At 38.4% G+C, this 23,424-nt stretch overlaps 1 protein-coding gene across 4 annotated transcripts in view; it reads left to right on the top strand.

Moving 5' to 3' along the window:
• Window positions 1-23,424, top strand: part of hipk2 (homeodomain interacting protein kinase 2) — a 267,614-nt gene that overhangs the window by 226,196 nt on the left and 17,994 nt on the right. For 2 of the 4 annotated variants that reach the window (XM_062035875.1, XM_062035873.1), the window contains exon 10: window positions 10,128-10,255. In XM_062035875.1, coding sequence (XP_061891859.1) covers window positions 10,128-10,255 — 128 coding nt within the window. Of the gene's footprint in view, window positions 1-10,124; window positions 10,256-23,424 lie in introns of all 4 variants that reach the window. The other 2 variants (XM_062035874.1, XM_062035872.1) reach the window with 1 other exon arrangement.

Raw genomic sequence — 23,424 nt, 5'->3', positions numbered from 1 at the left:
TCTGGAACCGCAAAAAATTAAAAGCCTTAAATAAGTGTTATAAAGATGGCAACACATGATGTAAGTGGCTAATTAGCTATATTAGCCTACTATCAAAATGACTATGTGTCGCAGGCTGACGCAAATTTTCGTTGACAGAAATGTTGAAATGTAATATTTATTCTACACATTTTTACAACATTGGAAAACATCAGGAAAACTTCTCAGAGGGTGAGATAACTCCTGGAAATGACCATCTTAGAATGGCCAAAGGTATAGATGTGTGTGTCCAAGTTAAAGGAAACGGCAGACTGTCTTCTTCTAATGGATTTATTACAATCTTTGCAAGCGAGGTAATGTTTGCTGTTGTCTGGAACAACATGGCACACTAACAACTATCAGAAATGCAGCCAATATTACTTACATATAATGTGTCATGAGACATGCAAATATAAATTAAATACACAGAGGACATGCTGTCAGTAAAGGAAATCAAATGAGATCAAATATACAAATAATTGCTATTTCGACATCCAGTGGACACATTTAGAACAGCAGTTTCTTTCATTCATAAATTTCAGGTACATTTTTATATTTAGCAAACTCATCCCGTGGGCCGAACAGGTTTTATCTGGCCCGCGGGACATACGTTTGACACCCCTGCATTAAAGTTTACAATATATGCAATTACATATGGCACGGTACAGATTTCTGGCAAAATTGAAAGAATAAGAAAGAAGTGCTTTATTAATACACATTTTTTTCAGGTTTTGGCGAGGCCACTTACAATGACATGCCCCCCCTGGGCCTTGAGTTTAAAACCTGTGCTCTAAACCGGTATTTTTCAACCTTTTTTTGAGCAAGGGCACATTTTTTCCGTTGAAAAAAATCCGGAGTCACACCACCAGCAGAAATCATTAAAAAACTAAACTCAGTTGACAGTAAAAAGTCGTTGTCGCAACTGTTGGATATGACTTTAAACCATAACCAACCATGCATCACTATAGCTCTTGTCTCAAAGTAGGTGTACTGTCACGACCTGTCACATCACGCCGTGACTTATTTGGACTTTTTTGCTGTTTTCCTGTTTGTAGTATTTTAGTTATTGTCTTGCGCTCCTATTTTGGTGGCTTTTTCTCTTTTTTTGGTATTTTCCTGTAGCAGTTTCATGTCTTCCTTTTGAGCGATATTTCCCGCATCTACTTTGTTTTAGCAATCAAGAATATTTCAGTTGTTTTTATCCTTCTTTGCGGGGACATCGTTGATTGTCATGTCATGTTCGGATGTACATTGTAGACGCCGTCTTTGCTCCACAGTAAGTCTTTGCTGTCGTCCAGCGTTCTGTTTTTGTTTACTTTGTAGCCAGTTCAGTTTTAGTTTCGTTCTGCATAGCCTTCCCTAAGCTTCAATGCCTTCTCTTAGGGGCACTCACCTTTTGTTTATTTTTGGTTTAAGCATTAGACACCTTTTTACCTGCACGCTGTCTCCCGCTGTTTCCGACATCTAAAAAGCAATTAGCTACCTGCTGCCACCTACTGATATGGAGGAGTATTACACGGTTACTCTGCCAAGCTCTAGACAGCACCAACACTCAACACATAATTTGCAGACTATATTTACAAGTTTGCAAAAAATATTTTTAACCCTAATAGGTGAAATTAGATAATCTCCCACGGCACACCAGACTGTATCTCACTGCACACTAGTGGTTGAAAAACACTGCTCTAAACCATACCCGTTGTCTGTGTCATGTTGAATAAAGCCTCAAAGGTAGTTGTTAAGTTAAGCAGATGGTTTATACAGCACACCTCATAACCGCCTGTGCAGTACTGTATGTGTGTCGAGGTTTATTCCTCCACTGTGGGAGGTCTCACTAGCTTGCCATAGCAGTGGGTTTGCTGCCTCCCCACCTTTGCCTCTTCGAAGGCTTCTGTCTTGCCCCCCTCATGCTCACCTCAGCCCCTCGTGGAGGTTATGTATGTCCCAAGCTCCAAGGGTATGCACAGCGAAGGAGAAAACAGCGGAACCTTTATCTGGTGCAGGAATGCAGAAAATGTGGAAACAATCGGGGGGTGAGAGCCGTGGCTTTCAGAGCCCCGAGGTGACAAAGGGGTTTTCACCCGGGAAGCGTTTGGCCGAGGTGGGAGTCGGCGGGCCGCTGATAGTGATGGTCGCCTGAGAAGAAAGGAAAAAAAGGGCCTCTTAACTGGGTTAGCATTTCGGGGGCAGACAGGCTGCTTACACAACACAGACGCCTGTTTGGAGAGACTTGTAGAGTGCCAGCAGGAGATGGATGGATGTCTTAGGGTGTCATAATGCTGTGTTGATAAAAGGCCTAAGATGTTTTTTTGTTTTTTTTGTAAAGCCCATCTCAAACGCCAGATTGTTCCATTAGAGAAGGAAGAGGGTATATATGCCCCCTGAAGCCCCTTACTTTGGACATGAGGAATGTTCTCAGCCAAGTGCATATGACGTTTGTCAGGCGAAGAAAGGGAAAAAGTTCATATGTACACCAAAATAAAAACTTTGGGCCCTATTCTCCTGGGTTTTTACAAGCTTATATAGAATAGATCAGGGGTGTCCAAAGTGCAGCCCGGGGGCCATTTGCGGCCCGCAGCTAATTGTTTACCGGCACGCCACACATTCTGCAAAAATTGCAAAATTGATAATATTGCAAAAATTTAAAAAAACATTTAAAAAAAGTGGAATGAGGTGAAATCTAACAAGAAAAAGTTGGAATGTTGACACACAGCTGCCATGCAGGCTGTTTTTTTGTCTTTTGTCTTTGTTTATTTTTCTTTTTTTTGCCATTGCTAAAAAAATTTAAAAAAAAGATTAAAAATCTATGTTATAATGAATTATTACTTAAAAAATATCACTTTAAAATGTTTTATGTGGAAAAAATATTGCATATATTGTGTGGTTGCCATATAAAAACATCAAAGTTTTATTTGACAAAAGGGCATAAAACAAACAAATTAATAGTTCAAACGTAAAATCGACTGATATATTTGAAGTTGATCTCGTAATTTAAGTGTTAAAAGTTTAAAAAAACTAATAAAAATGTATCACTTCATGAGTGGGGGACCTTTTGGATCCCTAATATATTTAGTAGGATTTTATTTAACTTTTCACTGTGATTACTCAAAAATATTAAAGACTTAAAATCAATGGTGTCCTGCATTATTGATCTTTTAAGGCTCTAATTACTAAATACTGCATATTTCAGTTTTACTATAAAAAAACAAAGTTGTCTTTGACAGAAAACCTTTTTTTTTTACTTTATATCAACCTCAAGTTGATATAGAGATTTACTGTAAGCGTTAAATAAAAAATTAGAATAATAATTTGACTTATTTTTAATAGTTTAATGACTGAGACCCTTTATAGTCCCCGGGAGCCCTAAAGGTTAAAAAAAAAATCCATGTATTTTGTTAAGGTTTGAAAATGAAAAATATAAAAATGGCCCCTGCATGCTTAAATTTTTCCGTGTGCGGCCCTCAGTGGAAAAAGTTTGGACACCCCTGGAATAGATAGATATAATGCCTTTTATTGTCACTATACACAGGTACAACGAGATTAAAAGCAACTCCAGTATCAGCGCGACAGTCTATAAACATGCAAAACATAGGAAGGAAAGAAAATAAAAAATAGTGCATAAGGAGGTAAGGTGCACAGTCCAGTCCTGAGAACGAATGTTCTGAATGTGTTGTTTAAATATTAAATATTATACTATATACATATATACAGAAGCATTCAGACTGTGGGTGGAAAGTAAAAATTGCTCAGAGAGAGGTGCTAAAGTATAAAATCAGTGCCTATGAGAGTTCACCGTGGTTATGGCTTTCGGGAGAACCGATGGTGAAAGCACAGGTAAGAAAGAAGTAGAAAAACAATAAAGAATAACACTGAAGAGGAGAGCTGTTAGCCGCTTCAATCGTTCGCGCCGCCATCTTGGATTAAAAAAAAAATATTAAAAAAATGTTATGTTATGCATGTTTGTCTTTTTCATAATGTCCCATGATTCCTGTGAATGCAGCCGAGCTCATTGCTATTTAGGCAACGGTTGTGTGAAAATCCTGAAACATTGAGTTTTACTAATACTTGTGAATGTTATTTAAATCCTTGAATAACACTTTGAAAAGGCCGTATCAACCTAGGTAGTGCTTGTATTCATGTGTTGCCATGGTGATGTAGTGTGTGTATGCACGCTACAACAGCTTCTTTTTTTCCTGGCTGGATGTGAATAGTAAAATGTAGATGAAATGTTTTTTTTTTCACTTGTTTTTGTAACCATCCTGGTGTTATTTGTGATATTTAGTGTTATGAGACACAGCAGGTTAATTAAGTACTCACATAGGGACAAGCGGTAGACAATGGATGGATGGATAGATGGATAGTTTATTGATTACGGTCCACATGCTTTGAACATCTGTTAGTGCCAGGATGTTAAAACACGGTAGTAGGGTTGTACGGTATACCGGTATTAGTATAGTACCACGATACTAATGAATCATATTCCGTACTATACCGACTCTAAAAAGTACCGGTCCCCCACCCCACCACCTCCCCGTTGTCATCATCACGTCGTGTCATTGCTGGTTTATGAGCAGACAAGCATGTTCGGCAGCGCACAATCACGGAGTACTTACAAGCAGACAGTGTGTAGACAGAAAAGGGAGAATGTCCGCATTTTGGCTTAAAAACTAAAGATAAAAGTGAAGTTATAACACTGAAACGCCCTCAGGAAGAGGTGCTTTAAGACATGGCTAGCTAGCTCCTGGATAACATTTGTCAGCAGTGTTTTAGCTACTTCTAAATCACTAATCCTTGCCTCCGTGGCAACAAATAAAGTAAGTTTCTTACAAGTATCATCCCTGCAGGACGAGGAATAGCTAAACATGCTTCACTACACACCGTAGCTCACCACTAATGACGCCGTTCCGCAATGTAAACAAATGCCATGGGTGGATCTACACCTGACATCCACTGTAATGATACCAAGTAAAGGAGCGTATCTAGTCAATACTACTATGATTACATCGATATTTTTTAGCATCACAAAATCTTCTTTTGTTTTTTAAAAATGTATATTATGTTTATAAACTCAGGAAATATGTCCCTGGACACATGAGGACTTTGAATATGACCAATGTATGATCCTGTAACTACTTGGTATCGGATTGATACCCAAATTTGTGGTATCATCCAAAACTAATGTAAAGTATCAAAGAAGAGAATAATAAGTGATTATTACATTTTAACAGAAGTGTAGATAGAACATGTTAAGAGAGAAAGTAAGCAGATATTAACAGTAAAACAAGTAGATTAATAATTATTTTTTACAGCTTGTGCCTCATAATGTTGACAAAATAATAGAATGATAAATGACACAATATGTTACTGCATACGTCAGCAACTAAATTAGGAACCTTTGTTTGCTTACTTACCACAAAAAGACAAGTTGTCTTGTCTGTTCACTATTTTATTTAAGGAAAAACTTGCAATAAGAAACATATGTTTAATGTACCGTAAGATTTTTTGTTAAAATAAAGCCAACAGTGCAATTTTTTGTGGTCCCCTTTATTTAGAAAAGTATCGAAGTATCGAAATACATCTTGGTACCGGTACCAAAATATTAGTATCGGGACAACACTACACGTTAGACATATGCACAGTCACCTTCCGCTGTGCTCACACTCAGAGGCAACAATGTACGTTTTGATAGTTCATTCAGAGTGGCATTATATTCCTTTAATCCTCATCCTCAATGGATGTTTCCAGGTGCCTCAATTGAAGAGATCAGAATACATGTAATAGCTTTCTGGAAGTTGATGTTCTAATTTTAATATGTATGGTGTACAAGTGTGATTTTTTTTTTTATATTTTGAAAAAAAATTATATATATATATATATATATATATATATATATATATATATATATATATATATATATATATATATATATATATATATATATATATATATATATATATATATATATAATAAAACAATATATTTAAAAAATATAAAAAAATATATAATATATATATAATATAATTATAATATATTAAAATATATATATATATATATAAATATATATATATATATATAAATATATATATATATATATATAATAATTTTTTTCTTATTGCAATATTTCACCTTCCAGGGGCGCTGGACTAATTCCAGCCTCAGAGGCGCGTAAGAACAAAAGTACTTAAGCCGATGGGAGAATAGGTGTGGGAACACCCACATTTAAGGGTTGCTCCACCCAAAGTGTGCATCTTTGATGACGGTGCGCAGCGACAGACTTAAGTCTAGGGGGGAAATGTTGCGCATCCAGAATCCATGCAGTTGCACACCATTTTCCCTTAAGTACATGAGAGAATATGTCCCATTTGTGCGCAGGTTAGCTGCTTTGCATTCTGCGCGTCACTTCGCTCTCGTTCTTTCTGCCACGTTTCTTTCCTTCGCTTTGTTTAAATGCCCGTGTGCTGCGGCACATACTGATGCCCTTGTAAATAGATGTGCAAATGGTATTAAAGGAACAATTTGTTAGCCCTGACAATAAAGTGCTAATCAATAGAAGTGCATTAAACTATTAGACACGCACGCTGACTAGCTCACACGTGCGTGCAAACACACACACACACACATGGATTGACGCACTAAGGTATACAGAATATTCAGGGAAACATAGGCCCCATTTACACTGCACACCAATGATTTTTTTGCCCTCAAGTGACACAGATCGGGTACTTTTTGCCAGTGTAAACGCTCCAAAGTGCTTGAAATCTGATATTTTCGCATTAGATTCAGGCCCCATCAGGAGGTAGTCCGAATCCGGTTGGAATCTGATCTTTTCCAATGTGACTGCAGTGTAAACGGGAATGCGGTTATATACTTTGATTCTGAAGAAATAGCGATTGTCAGAGGACCAGAGATGAGGTGTACGTTGTGGCGTATTTGCTTACATCGGGGGTGTCAAACAGGTTTTATCCGGCCCGCGGGTTGGGTTTGCTAAGTATAAAAATGAGCCAAAATTTTTGAATGAAAGGAACTGCTGTTCTAAATGTGTCCACTAGATGTCGCAATAGCAATTCTTTGTATCTCGGTAGATGATGCTACATATGTAAAAAAAAAAAAAAAAGAATAAACCACAGGATGTTCATGCACCAGTCGAGGAAAATGAGCAAACAACATAAATAACATCCTGTAATTTGATTTTGATAGTCTTTTTTTATTTTGATGGATTGATAATTAACACCAATGAGTTGACTGATGAACATGTCTCACATAATTTATTCAGTATAAATAACGATAAATAAAGATAGTCTACTATTAACCGCAACATGTAAGTGTAAAAAAACATTATGATTTGTACATTTTCAGAATGCGCTTGTTCTGTTTTTAAACAAAGAAAACAATCTGAAGTTGTCTTTATTTTTAAGTTATTGTGCCGTGATTTTACCAGTCCGGCCCACTTGGGAGTAGATTTTTCTCCATGTGGCCCCCGATCTAAAATGAGTTTGACACCCCTGGCTTACATGTTACGTACATTGCGTAAGTTGTTTACGTATGTCATTTGAAAAATAAAGATAATGTACATCTACGCTGATGTCCGTGCAAGAACTCTCCCAAATATACTACACTATGTATCCATTCATACATTATATTACTTGAATTCATTTTCATGTAAAAAAACACACATATTTAAGGTGTGGCGACTATTATTTTATTTTGTACCCGTGGTAGCGACTTATTATTTTACACTATGTCGAACTGTGCATGCAAGTGACGTCAAGGCCACATTGGGGCCACATTGGGGCCTGTTTTTACTGGAGTCTGATAAAGATCACATTTAACTTGCAGTGTAAACCGTCAGTTGGACAAAATTTCGGAAAAAATCCAATTTGGGGCACTTTGGCCTGCAGTGTAAATGTAGTCATAGTTTAGTGCAGGGGTGGGCAATTAATTTTTACCGGGGGCCGCATGAGCTACCCGAGCACTGCTGGAGGGCCACATCGACAATATTTCAATTAAATTTTGCTCAATATTATTTTTGATATATACCGTAAGATAAATAATAATAATAATAATAGTAATACTTCAACATAGTGTGTGTAACAGCATTCCATGACTAATATATATAAATTAACATTAATAATAAATGACAGTAAAATAAGCACACGTATGACTGAGGAGTCATAGTGTAACTTTGTGTGGTGTTTGAGTTGTCCGACTTTTTGTGTGGCCTTAAACGCACCAGTGGTTTAGTGCTATGCGTGTTGGTGACAGATGACAAGTTGGTTTTGGCCTGGTTTGTACGGCAGAAAATGACTAGTTTTTCGAGATTGAATTGTTTTACTCATGTTTTTGGTGTGGTTATGTCCGAATATAAACAGTTTTGTTCAATAAAGTGATCGATATAATTCCTGTCCTCGAAGCATCTCGATAGACGTTACAATAATTGAACGGTGTTCAATTGAACGGTGTTGACGAACACCGTTAGGGCCGCTTGTTGTCACTGTCACTCAAAGTTGCATTGCAAAATTCCATAGAATAAATATGTTTATTTTGTTTAGAATTCAGATGGGATTTCATTTGGTGCGCGGCATATACTTGCTGCGCGCAGCAGACGCTTGAGCAGTGCGCAATTGCGCAGGCACGCACCTTAGATGAGGGGACGTTGCTTTGCAGTTCATGTGTTGTTGAAAACACGCCATTCCTCATCAACTTTTCTCTTTTTGGCGTCTCGGGTGTAAACCGTGCATCACTTGTCGCTGCATGTGCACCTTCACTCGCAGGTTACACACGGACACACGCCCATAAATAATACTTTTCAAAATAAAAGCAGCACAGTTGTATTGCGCGCAGGACATAGATGTTTTTTCAACTTTATTTTGTAATTGCAGTTGTTCACATTCACTCACAATCACGCATATGTCCACACGGAAGTAATACAAATAACGATTTTCAAAACAAAAGCAGCACCGTTGTATTGCACACTCGACATAGATACTTTTTTAAATTTATTTTGTAATTTATAATTGGCCTCACGCGGGCCGGACAGGGACGCACAAAGGGCCGGATGCGGCCCGCGGGCCGCAGAATGCCCAGGTCTGGTTTAGTGTGTTGCTTCACTTTATCCTCCTAAACCAGATCTGGGCAAATTAAGGCCCATTTAGCTTTTCAATCTGGCCCTTCCGGACATTCCCAAATATTTTTTTCCGACCTTTAAGATGGAAACTGTAGCTGCCATTATGATGTGCAGTGATGTTTTCAAATGACCGTAAGTCTTGAACTATACAAAGTATTTCATTGGTTGGAATCTGCGCTTTTGCATGATTTACTAGTTACTATGGTAATCTAAGTCACAGCAGGCACCAAGCAGTGTGGGTGGGGAGCGTTTCCACAGAGTGTTTCCAGAGCGGCCAGCCTAAAATGCAGGTGTCAGTGACAGACACGAAAGGAGATTTTTACAACAAAGTTCTAAAGCTTAGTGAGGTATCAGATTGTAGGTGGGGGTTTTTACCCTTTGCGTTCATATTTTGGTGTGTTTGTTGAATTTTTGTTGTGTTTCGGTAGATTGTAAAATATGTTGATCGATCGTTAATATTTTGTCAATATTCAGTGTTTTATCGTTTATAGTTAATATTGTAAATCCCACATTCTTTATTTTCATGTTCATTCTGGGTGTCTCATTCAGTAAAAAAAAACTTAAAATTCCATTCTGTTTTATAAGGCGGTCTGTCCATAACGTTTTTAACATTCAATCAGACATTATTGTGAGGTTTTGTATTAGTGTTCCTAAAATTCAGATATACCGGCCCCTCAAACACATTTTTTAATCTAACTTTGGCCCCCCGAGTCAAAATAATTGCCCAAGCCTGTCCTAAACAGTGTCCTCTTCTGCGGATAAAAAAAATAAACCCATTAAGCAAAACACAAACGTCCACTGCTAAGTATATAAAACCACAGCTATGCGAGTATAATTTATCACAACCTCAGACTAATCATGCATTCATTCGTCATTGTTAACTTTCAACGATTCACAACGTTAGTGCCTGTCTTTTCCATCCATACTTTCGATCTAACTCCCCCCTGTGTTTGTACCCCTCCTGCGTCTTGTCCGACCTCAGCAGGCTTGGCCCAGCGGCACCCAGCAGATCCTGCTGCCCCCAGCCTGGCAGCAGCTCACTCACACCTCGGTCCAGCACGCCGCCGTCATCCCGGAATCCATGAGCAGCACACAGCCTCTCGCCAGCTGGAGGTAAATAACACCTCTCTCTTTCTTTCAACTGCTCGGCCTGCCTTGACCTTGTGTGTCTGCTGTGGTTAGACTTGGAAAGTTTGAAAATGTGTCAAACTTCAGGTGATTCAATACAAGCTATATGTTTTTTGTAAAAAATAAGTATACAAAAGTGGAGATGTTGTACTGGGGCCCCAAGCGCAGCTTTTGTAAAGTTTGACGATTTGTTTTCTGTCATTTAAATATGTAAAGTGTAAAACATGTTAGGATAAAATAAATGTATCACTTTAAGTTAAATAATAAGGTTGCTTGATTAAAATTACCTACACCCTCTTTAAAGAATGCATAGAAGACTTCACTCAACACAGACGTCATAAAGTCATCAAAGTTCCCCTTTAAGCATTCACACACAATACTAACATTTTGGAACAAGGACAGGTGATAGAAAAAAGGTTAAATTATGATAAATCTATCTGTGGGAAGTTATGTTCAAGTTTCACTTTTGCACATTTGTGGTGCGTTCAAAGACCCTCGATGAAAGTTAGAAACAGGTGTCGTCACTCGTTTTTAAAGACAGAGATGCACTAACAACAATATAATTAGAATAATAAAGATCTATTATTACGATTCGTATCCCCCATTTGATTTGATTTGATTTTTATTAAGGATCCCCATTAGCTGGTTGCCTCAACAACCCACTAGTCTTCCTGGGGTCCACAATTCAATACAATTACAAGTAAAAGCATATAATTATAACTACACAATACAGAATTTTTTTTTTTTTTAAATAGAATAAAATAAAAGCATCCATAAAAAAACAAGCAAACAATTTACAGTCACAGAATAATAGTTACCATATAAATATAACTACACAATATAAAACCAAACAAATCATCAACGAGCAAAGTAATTTAAAAACTCAGATAACATATTACTCTCCTTTTAAAAACCTGTTTACTTTCAATGCTGGTGAGAATTGATGTTAATTATACTTGAATCAGCTGATTTCTACATTCCGAAGTAAAGGAAATCTGGATCGTTTTTTAATCATATTCAAGTGAGTGATGAAAGGTTACAGTATCTGATTAGTTAAAACATATTCTGGCTACTTTGTTTTGAATTTGTTGGCAAAACTGATTTTTTTTTTTTTTAAAGATAAATCCAAATTATTTAGGGGAGTTTTTCTAGACACGAGCAGCACGGTAGAGGAGGGGTTAGTGCATCTGCCTCACAATACGAAGGTCCTGGGTTCGATCCTGCGCTCCGGATCTTTCTGTGTGGAGTTTGCATGTTCTCCCCGTGACTGTGTGGGTTCCCTCCGGGTACTCCGGCTTCCTCCCACCTCCAAAGACATGCACCTGGGGATAGGTTGATTGGCAACACTAAATTGGCCCCAGTGTGTGAATGTGAGTGTGAATGTTGTCCTGTTGTGTTGGCCCTGCGATGAGGTGGCGACTTGTCCAGGGTGTACCCCGCCTTCCGCCCGAATGCAGCTGAGATAGGCTCCAGCACCCCCCGCGACCCCGAACGGGACAAGCGGTAGAAAATGGATGGATGGAGTTTTTCTAGATATGTTAATCGCATCTTTAAAAAGTTGAAAACCTAATTGAGGTTTTCACATGTGGTTTAAAAAGCTGGTTTTAAACAGATCCATACAATAATTACTTTTTTTATTGCAAGTAAACATACAAAGTGCCGTGTTTTCCGCAGATTGTCAATATACTTATGGCTAGGAGTGTGGTGGGGGCGTGGCCTGGGTGGTGCCAATATGACATCATAAACTTAGCATAATCCTCAATGACGCATATATTTTCCTTAAATAGGCTTAACAACTGTCATAATAGTAATACTAACAAATGTGTGTTGTTATTATTAATTAGTATTAACATTGTTTTTCATATATTATATCATTTTGCTCTATTTTTCAATTGTTGCTGCTTATTTTATGAGAACACAGGCTGCACTTTGTACACCGCTGGTTTATTGACATATGTTGTTCTGCCCTCCATGAATGTTGGAATTTAGTTTCCCAAATATGTAAACGGTCTTTTAAATGAGAGAGAAAAAAACACAACCCGAGGTTGTTTATTGAGAGTCTCCACAATTCAGTTACAGTAAAATTAAGCACATAAAGGAAAGCGCATCAATATCCACATGAAGTGCACATAATTGTAGGAATCATGTTAAATCAACAATATAGTTTGTTGTAAACTGAAAAAAAGCAATGTATTTATACAGGATGAAGGTCGGCTCCAATGCCGCCAGCTTAGTGCTAACGTACAATGGACAGCTCATTGACAGGCTAACTGAAATTAGCAGAGCAAACGTGTACAAATGTTTATCAAATGACATTTTAACAGAACAAAACTGATATAAAACAGCAAGTGTATTTCTACTTCCAGGCATATATTCACCAAAGTCTATAGAAACGAATACTCGAAACCTCGAACTATTCATTATAAAACAAATAATGTAGTCAAAGTTTTGTAAAACATGATTTCAGGAGATGAAAGCACGTATATCACCTGGAAGGTGAAGTGTTACTTACTCTATCGCAAAATCCAAAACTGAAATTATGCATGCAAATAATATACTGCGATTAATAGCACATAGTCAAAATGCAAAAGTGTGATTAACCTGTTAAAACATTTAATCGTTTGACAAACACTTGTAGAAAATCACTCTTGAGCAAAATTGATAGACAGGGGGGAAAATATTCTGATATGTCACTGGTGCATTGGACTTAGACTTAGACAAACTTTAATGATCCACAAGGGAAATTGTTCCACACAGAAGCTCAGTTACAAAGGATGGAAAGGATAATGCACACAAGGGCACAAAAAGAAAGCGAAAACAAAAGTTAAAGTTAAAGTACCCATGATTCTCACACACACACACTAAGTGTGGCGAAATTATTCTCTGCATTTGACCCATCACCCTTGATCGCCCCCTGGGAGGTGAGGGGAGCAGTGAGCAGCAGCGGTGGCCGCACCCGGGAATCATTTTTGGTGATTTAACCCTATAAAGTAAACAAAATATTTACCATAGTAGCAATATAAAATATAACACATATGTAATATTTACATATTATATATAAGGTATATAATATATACTGATATACTATATCATTATATTATATTATTATATGATATATACAATATATAACAAATCCCAATTACCAAATACAATATTACAGTATATGTAACAGCTGCAGCAAAAAAAAAAGGGCAGCATAAAATAAAGGGTAGATTAAAACCAGATTGAAAGTGTATCATCAAAAGAAACAGGAGCAAGACACACAAATAACGAGTCTGCAATTTATTAAACAGGCAAAAAATCTTCTCTAAAATCTCCAGATGGCAAAAAGGCTTTTTTTCTTTGAGCCTCGGTAAACTGCACTCGTCAGGCCTCTTGCAAGGCGTCATTACTGCAGAGGTTGGACACAGTAAGACGCTGATTTTCCATTTTCTAAAAGAGCCTGAGGGCGATGGGACAAAATGTCAAGTGACAGACGGCCCCAAAAAATGTCACCTACGTATGTATGCTGAGCCGCGAGAGCCTACTGGCTTCTCCTTAAAGACACAGGCCTATCCTTGACCCAAATTAAGGTCTTTACTGATGCTGACTGCAGCATCTGCGAGAGAAGGTCTTTAAGACGGACCTTCGGGTTGTGCAGTGGCATCAATTAATGACATCTGACAGAAAATGACAAGAAAGACAGATTTTAATGCAGATTTTGACATTTGTTGTTCTACTGTTTGTGTTTAAATGCAGTTTCCCATAAACTCATTTTTCTTTCTTTTGTTGCATTTTCACTTACAATCCGGTTACAATCCACCACAGCAAATTCTGAATACATAAGGCCTATCCACCAGAGGTTTGCGTGTACTAAACCACAAACTTGATAGTGCACGCAAACCTGATTGACTAAACTTGTGCACAAAGGATTGCGTTAAATGACACACATACATATATTCATGTAAAAGCAGAATATATGCTGATTATTAGAACGCCTACAAAACCGGGAGATGCAAATATAATCATTTAGCACTCTCAATGTGATTTATCAAGACTAAAACTGTTCGACGACTGCTGTTTTGTGTCTATATTTAACACATTTAAAGGCCTACTGAAACCCACTACTACCGACCACGCAGTCTGATAGTTTATATATCAATGATGAAATCTTAACATTGCAACACATGCCAATACGACTGGGTTAACTTATAAAGTGCAATTTTAAATTTCCCGCCACACTTCCGGTTGAAAACGTCTAGATATGATGACGTATACGCGTGACGTCAACTATTGATCCGGAAGTATTCGGACCCATTGAATCCAATACAAAAAAGCTATGTTTTCATCTCAAAATTCCACAGTATTCTGGACATCTGTGTTGGTGAATCTTTTGCAATTTGTTTAATGAACAATGGAGACTGCAAAGAAGAAAGCTGTAGGTGGGATCGGTGTATTAGCGGCGGACTACAGAAACACAACCAGGAGGACTTTGAGGATAGCAGACGCGCTAGCCGAACGACCTCACCTTGACTTCCTCCGTCTCCGGGCCGCCAACCACATCGGTGATCGGGTGAAGTCCTTCGTCGTACCGTCGATCGCTGGAACGCAGGTGAGCACGGGTCGTGATGAGCAGATGAGAGCTGGCGTAGGTGCAGAGCTAATTTTTTTAGCATAGCTCTGTCGAGGTTCCGTAGCTAAGTTAGCTTCAATGGCGTCGTTAGCAACAGCATTGCTAAGCTTCGCCAAGCTGGAAAGCATTAACCGTGTATTTAAATGTCCAGAGTTTGGTAGTATTGTTGATCTTCTGTCTATCCTTCCAGTCAGGGACGTATTTGTTTTGTTTCTATATGCAGTAAAGCCCGATGCTATCACGTTAGCTCAGCAGCTAAAGAGCTTCACCGATGTATTGTCGTGGAGATAAAAGTCACTGTGAATGTCCATTTCGCGTTCTCGACTCTCATTTTCAAGAGGATATAGTATCCGAGGTGGTTTGAAATACAAATCCATGATCCACAATAAAAAAAGGAGAGAGTGTGGAATCCAATGAACCCTTGTACCTAAGTTACGGTCAGAGCGAAAAAAGATACTTTCTGCACTGCACGCTAGTCCTTCACTTTCACGTTCCTCATCCACAAATCTTTCATCCTCGCTCAAATTAATGGGGTAATCGTCGCTTTCTCGGTCCGAATCTCTCTCGCTACTGGTGTAAACAATAGGAAAATATGAGCAGTCCTTCCTCCGGTGTCGTCACGCTACTTCCGGTAGGGGCAAGGCTTTTTTTTATCAGAGACCAAAAGTTGAGAACTTTATTGTCGTTGTTCTATACTAAATCCTTTCAGCAAAAATATGGCAATATTGCGAAATGATCAAGTATGACACATAGAATGGATCTGCTATCCCCGTTTAAATTTAAAAAAATTCATTTCAGTAGGCCTTTAACACAGTTATGCACAAATGGCTGTGAGAAAGTAGGCGATCACTCTGCAAGGACGAACGATGAACAGGGAATCCTTAGTCCTCTGTGTGTGTCAACATATTTAGACAGTTATAAATAAATAAAAAATAATGGACATATCGCCTATTCAGCAAAATCATTTTATAATTGTGTAGCTGCTGGATGACTTAACGGGCTGATTAAAACAAATGCACTTAATTCGATTTGGTGTCTGCTTTTTTTATGGTGTTTGTTTTTTCGTATCGGTAATATATTGTTATAATAAAGTGGTATAGTGGTTAGCATGTAGGGCACACAGTCAGGAGATCTGGAAGATCTGGGTTCAAATCTCAGTTTAGACATCGGTGTGTGGGGTTTGCTTGTTCTCCCTGTGTGTTTGTGGGTTTTGTCTGGGTACTGCGGCTTCCTCCCACATTCCAAAAACATGCATGTTCAGTTAATTAAAGACTCTAAATTGTCCAAAGGTATGAATGTGAGTGTGTCTACATGTGCCCTGCGTTTGGCTGGCGAAGTCAGTTTGGATAGGCTCCAGTTTGTACGCGACCCGAGTGAAGATAAGTGGTATAGAAAATGCCTTCCAGGGTCGCGCGGGGGCTGGAGCCTATCCCTGCCGCACTCTGGCGGAAGGCGGGGTACACCTTGGACAAGTCACACCTCATCGCATTGCCCTGATTTTTGTGTCTCCCCTACATCCATTTTATTTATATATTAGACATTATTGGATTATTATATCTCCTATGAAAATAAAACTTCTTGCAATATGCATATTCTTGTTACTGGATCATTCCATCACCGAAGCGCCTCCCTTCAGCTCTTCAATATATCTTGGAAAATAAAATAGAAGTCAAAAGTTTGGGTTCATCAACATGAGAAAGTGTCATTTTAAATGTTTTGTATTATGATTCATGATTTGTTCTACATCTGAAACACTTGTGTTTTACATAACATGTAATGGTGGTGATTTGAGCAAAATTGTGCATGGATTATGTTTCACCCACCATCTTTAAGCTGCTTTCTGGGCGGTCCGTATTACGTGCCTCCACTTTGACTGAGCCTTCTAGTTTTTAGCGCTTCCTTGTAGAGTCTACTGACAGATATAAGTTAGAACTATACGCTACTTTGCGTAAGAAATAGCAACAACGACGGATGCATGTGCATGTACGAGCCAGTCTGCCCCACAACAAGGGGATAGAGAAAAAGAAGGAACTTATTGACTACTTATTCTAACAAAACGGAAAGTCTGATAATTGCTCCCGATAAAAATATCCCCCTGATCAAGAACTCCCTTGGTGCTCTGGGTGCATCTGTTAAAAGCAGCCTCAGAAACCTTGGAGTTGTGTTGGATCAGTCCATGTCGTCAACTGACCAAAAACTGTTTTTATCATCCCAGAAAGTGGGAATTTTGGTGTCAAAATTGGATCTCAAAATGATCATTCATGTGTTCATTTCGTCTCGTATTGACTATTACAATTCTCTCTTCACTCTGTTCAACAAGTCAACGCTAAAGAGACTTCAGACTGTACAAAATGAGGCTGCCAGACTTTTGAGCGGTGCACCCAGAACAGCCCCCTATACCCCCGTTTTATCCAGTCTTCATTGGCTTCCGGTTAAATTCCACATTGAGTTTAAGATTTTTTTGTCCTGACATTCCATGCGTTGCATGGTGGGGCCCCTCAGTACATCCCTGACTTGCTATGCCCCTACTCTTCAGGGCGCAGCCTCTGGTCTTCAGGCCAGGGTCTTCTAAAGATCCCAAAAACTTGTTTTAAAACCCGTGGAGACCTGGCATTCCGGACTCCAGACTCTGGAACAATTTGCACCAGTCCCTCCGTGATCTTGACTGTGTTGAAACTTTTAAAAAAATATTTGAAAATGTATCTTTTTAGTAAAGCTTTTAGTTAATTGACCTTTTAAGTATCAATTTTAATTAACTTTGTATCCTTTTTATGATGTTGCCCCTGTTGTTTTAATTGAATTGTTGTTTTACTTCACCTATGTTTTGTACTGCGCTTTGTGATTTTTTCTGTGAAAAGCGCTTTATAAATAAAAGGTAACACTTTAGTACGGGGAACATATACACCATTAATTAGTTGCTTATTAAAGTAACAAATACTTAATTTAGAGTTATTTGGACACTAGGGGAACATATAAGGGTTAGGGTTAGGGCAGGCCCGGCCCTAACCAATCTGGCGCCCTAGGCAAGATTTTAGGTGGCGCCCTCCCACATCGGCAGTGAAGTGTATATACTCACAAGAAACCGAATAGCTTTGTCTTTGACCTTTTTTTTAACTTAAAGAATTGTTAACAAGATAAAACAAACTATGGATAAATAAATGAATACAAAAAATAAAAAATGAATATATGAAATACAATATTTTTTACATACATAAACACAAAATAAAACGTGTCAACAAGTTGCATAAAATAAATTAAAAATACAATATAAATAAGGCACTGCACAAAACAAGATATCAAACCAGTATGACTTTAACAACTATATTACAAAAAAAGGGGATCCAACAGAGTTCTCTATTTGTGCTTTTTAATATTGCATTAACTAGAATGACTTACAAATTACTGTACACCAGGGAGTACTGTAATTACCTAACGTTACATTATTATTTTCCATAACAATTTAGCCCCCACCACAATATTAACCCGACGTTAAAACAGAACTAGCTATTTATTGATTAGGAATTGCCGAATCATGTAACATTAGCTTAATGCTAAAGGTTACTATCACATTCTGTAACAGACAAATAATTTCATGTAGGCTAACGTTACCTACCTGCTACTTCTGTCTTTTTCTCGTTTCTCCTCCTCTTCTTTTGTCTTTTTTCTTCCCTGGGCACCTGACAGTTTTGGCCGTTTTGACATCTTGTGTTGATTTTTTTATGTGGTGACGTCCAAAAAGAGTCATGATACGGGAAGGGAGGGGGCGCACCGTGCGGGGGCGTAATGTTGTAACAAATAATATTTCTATTAAATAGGCTTTACTTTGCATTTTAATTAACGTGGGATTATTTTATGTATTTAGAAATAATAGTACCAACTTTTTTTATTTTTTCCCTCCAACATTTGTGGCACTGGCGTGGCGCCCCCTGATGGACGGCGCCCTTAGCATTTGCCTATACGGCCTATGCCACGGGCCGGCCCTGGGTTAGGGTTACTAATAAGCAATAATTCGGAGGTTATTGAGGGAATACTCTTAGTTAATGGCTTACTGGTTGTATAATAAGGCCATGCAGAAGAAGGCATTAATAAGTACTTAATAATGACTAATTAAGAGCCAATATGTTACTAATTTGCATGTTAATAAGCAACTAATTAATGGTGAATATGTTCCCCATACTAAAGTGTTACCAAATAAAATGTACTTACTTACTTACTTACTACAATGTCGGACTATAATGGCAGACACGCGCAATCCTCTTCGGGTGAAACTTTACCATATATGGAGGTATCCGCTGACGCTGTCAAATTTGGCATATTCCAAACATCTCGTTTGAAGGAAGTATGAAAGAAGGCAAGATTGTTTTATAAATACCTCCAACCTACGCCGCCATGGTTTAATTTAAAATGTCCAGGACTTATGCAGATCCCAAATGTTGTAGGCTAGAAAAGTGTTGTTTTTTTTTGCATAATAGGACTCTTTCAGCAGGTTTACAAACATACTAGGATCATCATGTTCGTGGTTGTTATATGTCAAAAAGTAAACAATAAGATGCGAGACAAGTACTTCCCTGAAAGCCTGTCCTTTATCGGATTAGGTTGCTTTTACAAAAGCAGATTCTCCTGAGGGATATGTGCAAGATGGCCATGAACGCACACCATGTGAAGGATAGCCTGTCAGGGAGAGAAGCAGGATGCGGCTTTATAACGTGCATGTGGGGTGGCTGCAGGGGCCGTGTATGTTTAGACTCATCCTCAACTGTCCATCTTTGACCACCCCTACCGAGCAACCGCCTCTTCCCCTTCTCCTCTTACCTCCCATGTCTCTACCTTCCCCTCCCCTCCGGTGGTAGCTCTGTGGTCCTCAGAGAGACGATCAGGAAAGTGTCGCACTTCCTCTGCAGAGCTATCACTCCACAGCTGCTGGTGTCAGCTCCTCTGCCCTCCCTCTTTGCTCTCTACCTCACTTATTCCCTCTAATCCTCTTGTTTTTTTTGTTTTTGTTTTTTTAAGTGTTCTGCTGACACCTGCTGGTTTATGGGAGAAAAAAAAATTCTCTCTCTCTCTCTCTCTCTGTCTCTGAAACCCGCCCGCCATTATAATGCAAACACATACACTATATTGCCGAATGTATTTGGCCACCCATCCAAATGATGAGAATCAGGTGTCCTAATCACCTGGCCCGGCCACAGGTGTATAAAATCAAGCACTTAGGCATGGAGACTGTTTCTACAAACATTTGTGAAAGAATGGGCCGCTCAGTGATTTCCAGCGTGGAACTGTCATAGGATGCCACCTGTGTAACAAATCCAGTTGTGAAATTTCCTCGCTCCCAAATATTCCAACAGTCGGCTTTATTATAAGAAAATGGAAGAGTTGGGGAACAACAGCAACTCAGCAACAAAGTGGTAGGCCACATAAACTGACAGAGAGGGGTCAGCGGATGCTGAAGCGCATAGTGCAAAGAGGTCGCCCACTTTCTGCACAGTCAGTTGCTACAGAGCTGCAAACTTCATGTGACCTTCCAATTAGCCCACGTACAGTACGCAGAGAGCTTCATGGAATGGGTTTCCATGGCCGAGCAGCTGCATCTAAGAAATATGTCACCAAGTCCACCGAGTCACTGGACTCTAGAGCAGTGGAGACGTCTTCTCTGGAGTGATGAATCACGCTTTTCCATCTGGCAATCTGATGGACGAGTCTGGGTTTGGAGGTTGCCAGGAGAACGGTACATTTCGGACTGCATTGTGCAGAGTGTGAAATTTGGTGGAGGAGGAATTATGGTGTGGGGTTGTTTTTCAGGAGTTGGGCTTGGCCCCTTAATTCCAGTGAATTGAACTTTGAATACTCCAGAATACCAAAATATTTTGAATAATTCCAATGCTCCCAACCTTGTGGGAACAGTTTGGAGCGGGCCCCTTCCTCTTCCAACATGACTGTGCACCAGTGCACAAAGCAAGGTCCATAAAGACATGGATGACAGAGTCTGGTGTGGATGAACTTGACTGGTCTGCACAGAGTCCTGACCTCAACCCGATAGAACACCTTTGGGATGAATTAGAACGGAGACTGAGAGCCAGGCCTTCTCGACCAACATCAGTGTGTGACCTCACCAATGCGCTTTTGGAAGAATGGTCGAAAATTCCTATAAACACACTCTGCAACCTTGTGGACAGCCTTCCCAGAAGAGTTGAAGCTGTAATAGCTGCAAAAGGTGGACCGACCGGAAGCTAAATCAAATAATTTCATATAGTTAGAGCATTACAAAATAATTGTTAACAACTTTCCAAATTAATTTTTTGAACATTATGAGAGTCCTCTAGACATGAAATAATGCAATTTAGTCACCTTTATACTCTTTTCATCCAATGAAGTACTGCTGCCTGAGGTTGAGCCAATCAAAGGCCACGATAGTGAACTGCATTAGTTTGGTCTCCTGTAGCGGCCAATACTACTGTATTATTGATATTTTTAATTTATGTAGCCATTTTTTTGCTTGAAATGTATTACTTTAGGTCAGGACGAAAACACTGAAGAATATTTATTGTAAGATAAAACAATATCCAAAAAAAAAACCTGCATTGTGGTGAAGCCGCAATATTTGAAGCGTATGATTGGCACAAAGCACATCACAGTGTTTCAACAAAATCATGTTTTATAAATTAACAAATAACACCACCAAACATATGTAACAGGATTGTGCTGAGATTATAGTTTAAATATCATTAAGTATACAGAAAAATAACTGAGTGAACTTCTAATTAGCCTGCACAGAATCTGATTGATGCAACTTCCTGTGGACAATGTGACTCGTGGAATATTCCACATTTCTCAGGGCTGAGTGACAACCTAGGGCAGGGGTCGGCAACCCAAAATGTTGAAGGAGCCATATTGGACCAAAAATACAAAAACAAATCTGTATGGAGCCGCAAAAAATTAAATGCCATATTGTGTGTCACGAGATATACATTGAATTAAGAGGAGTTAAAGGAAACTAAATGACCTCAAATATACCTACAAATGAGGCATAATGATGCAATATGTACATATAGCTAGCCTAAGTAGCATGTTAGCATCGATTAGCTTGCAGTCATGCAGTGACCAAACATGTCTGATTAGCACTCCACACAAGTCAATAACATCAACAAAACTCACCTTTGTGCATTCATGCACAACGTTAAAAGTTTGGTGGACAAAATGAGACAGAAAAAGAAGTGGCATAAAACACGTCCTAGAAAGTCGGAGAAAGTTATACATGTAAACAAACCACGGTGAGTTCAAGGACCGCCAAAATTAGTAGGACAAAACGGCGCTCGCCAAACACTCGAATCAGTGAAGCATGTTTAATATAAACAGTGTGATTTATAACAATTAGGGAGGTTTGTGTCATGTTTGTCCTCCTACAGAAACCATACTAAAACAAAAAATATATTTTTTTCCCCCTCATCTTTTTCCATTTTTCATACATTTTGGAAAAAGCTCCAGAGAGCCACTAGGGCGGCGCTAAAGAGCCGCGGGTTGCCGACCCCCGACCTAGGGACACGACTAAAGTGTGATTTTTTTTATTTTATTTGCAAAATATTTCTGAATCTCAGTGGAATAAAGTAATGCTGTTCGGTAACAGAAGAAGAAAAGGTCAAATAAAAATACGAATAGACAGAGTAGACATTGACAGAGTAAAAAAATAAAAAAATTCTATGTGAAATAATCGATGATGAAACTGGAAGTCTCTTGTAGAAATAAACGACATTCATTCATTCACTCATTCATTCACCGTGTTACAACAAAGGTCAGTTAAGATAATACTTAATGTTGGTTATGGAGAACATTTAAACCCTTTATTTATTGAATACAAAATATTTATATTCAATGATTTGGTGCATTTGCAAACAGTTGAAATTCTGCACAAAGCAAACTATAACCTGCTACCCAACATCCATCCATCCATTTTCTGGAGCCTATCTCAGTTGCAATGTACAACAATTATTCTCAACAAAAGAGAAGTATAAAGCTAGGGACAACTTAAACTTAAACATTTGTATGCACGTACAACACTTAAAACCTTTAGTTAATCAGTATGTGGAAATACATTTGTGTGACTTTATTGGAAACTGAGATAATCTTATTCATCTCATGATGTGAATCACAACTTGTAAACTATTTATTCATAAGAATGTATTGATTATTTATTCATGTATTACAATTATTATTTTACATTCATTACAAATTGAGTACAGGAAGTGAACAAACAAATATGTTGGAAATTGTTATGAAACGGAAAAGGGGCAGGACTAAATAAGAGCTGCTTATTCCTACTGCTTTTCGGACATGTTGTAATGAGAAACTGGAAATATGTGATGTGCCATATTGTTACTATATGTATGCTCAAAATACATTAAAATCAACAATTTTTCTAAAGGATTCAAACGATTGTATTTTATGGTTAAGTCTAATTTTGGGAAGCGGTGACAGGCAACAAATACTATATTTCAATGTACAAGGCCATTTAAATTAATTTTTAAATTGTTTTAATAAATAGGCAATC

The sequence above is a fragment of the Entelurus aequoreus genome, linkage group LG24, assembly GCF_033978785.1.
Source record: "Entelurus aequoreus isolate RoL-2023_Sb linkage group LG24, RoL_Eaeq_v1.1, whole genome shotgun sequence".
NCBI classification, from domain to species: Eukaryota; Metazoa; Chordata; class Actinopteri; order Syngnathiformes; family Syngnathidae; genus Entelurus; species Entelurus aequoreus.
This window is presented reverse-complemented; position numbering and strand designations above follow the sequence as displayed.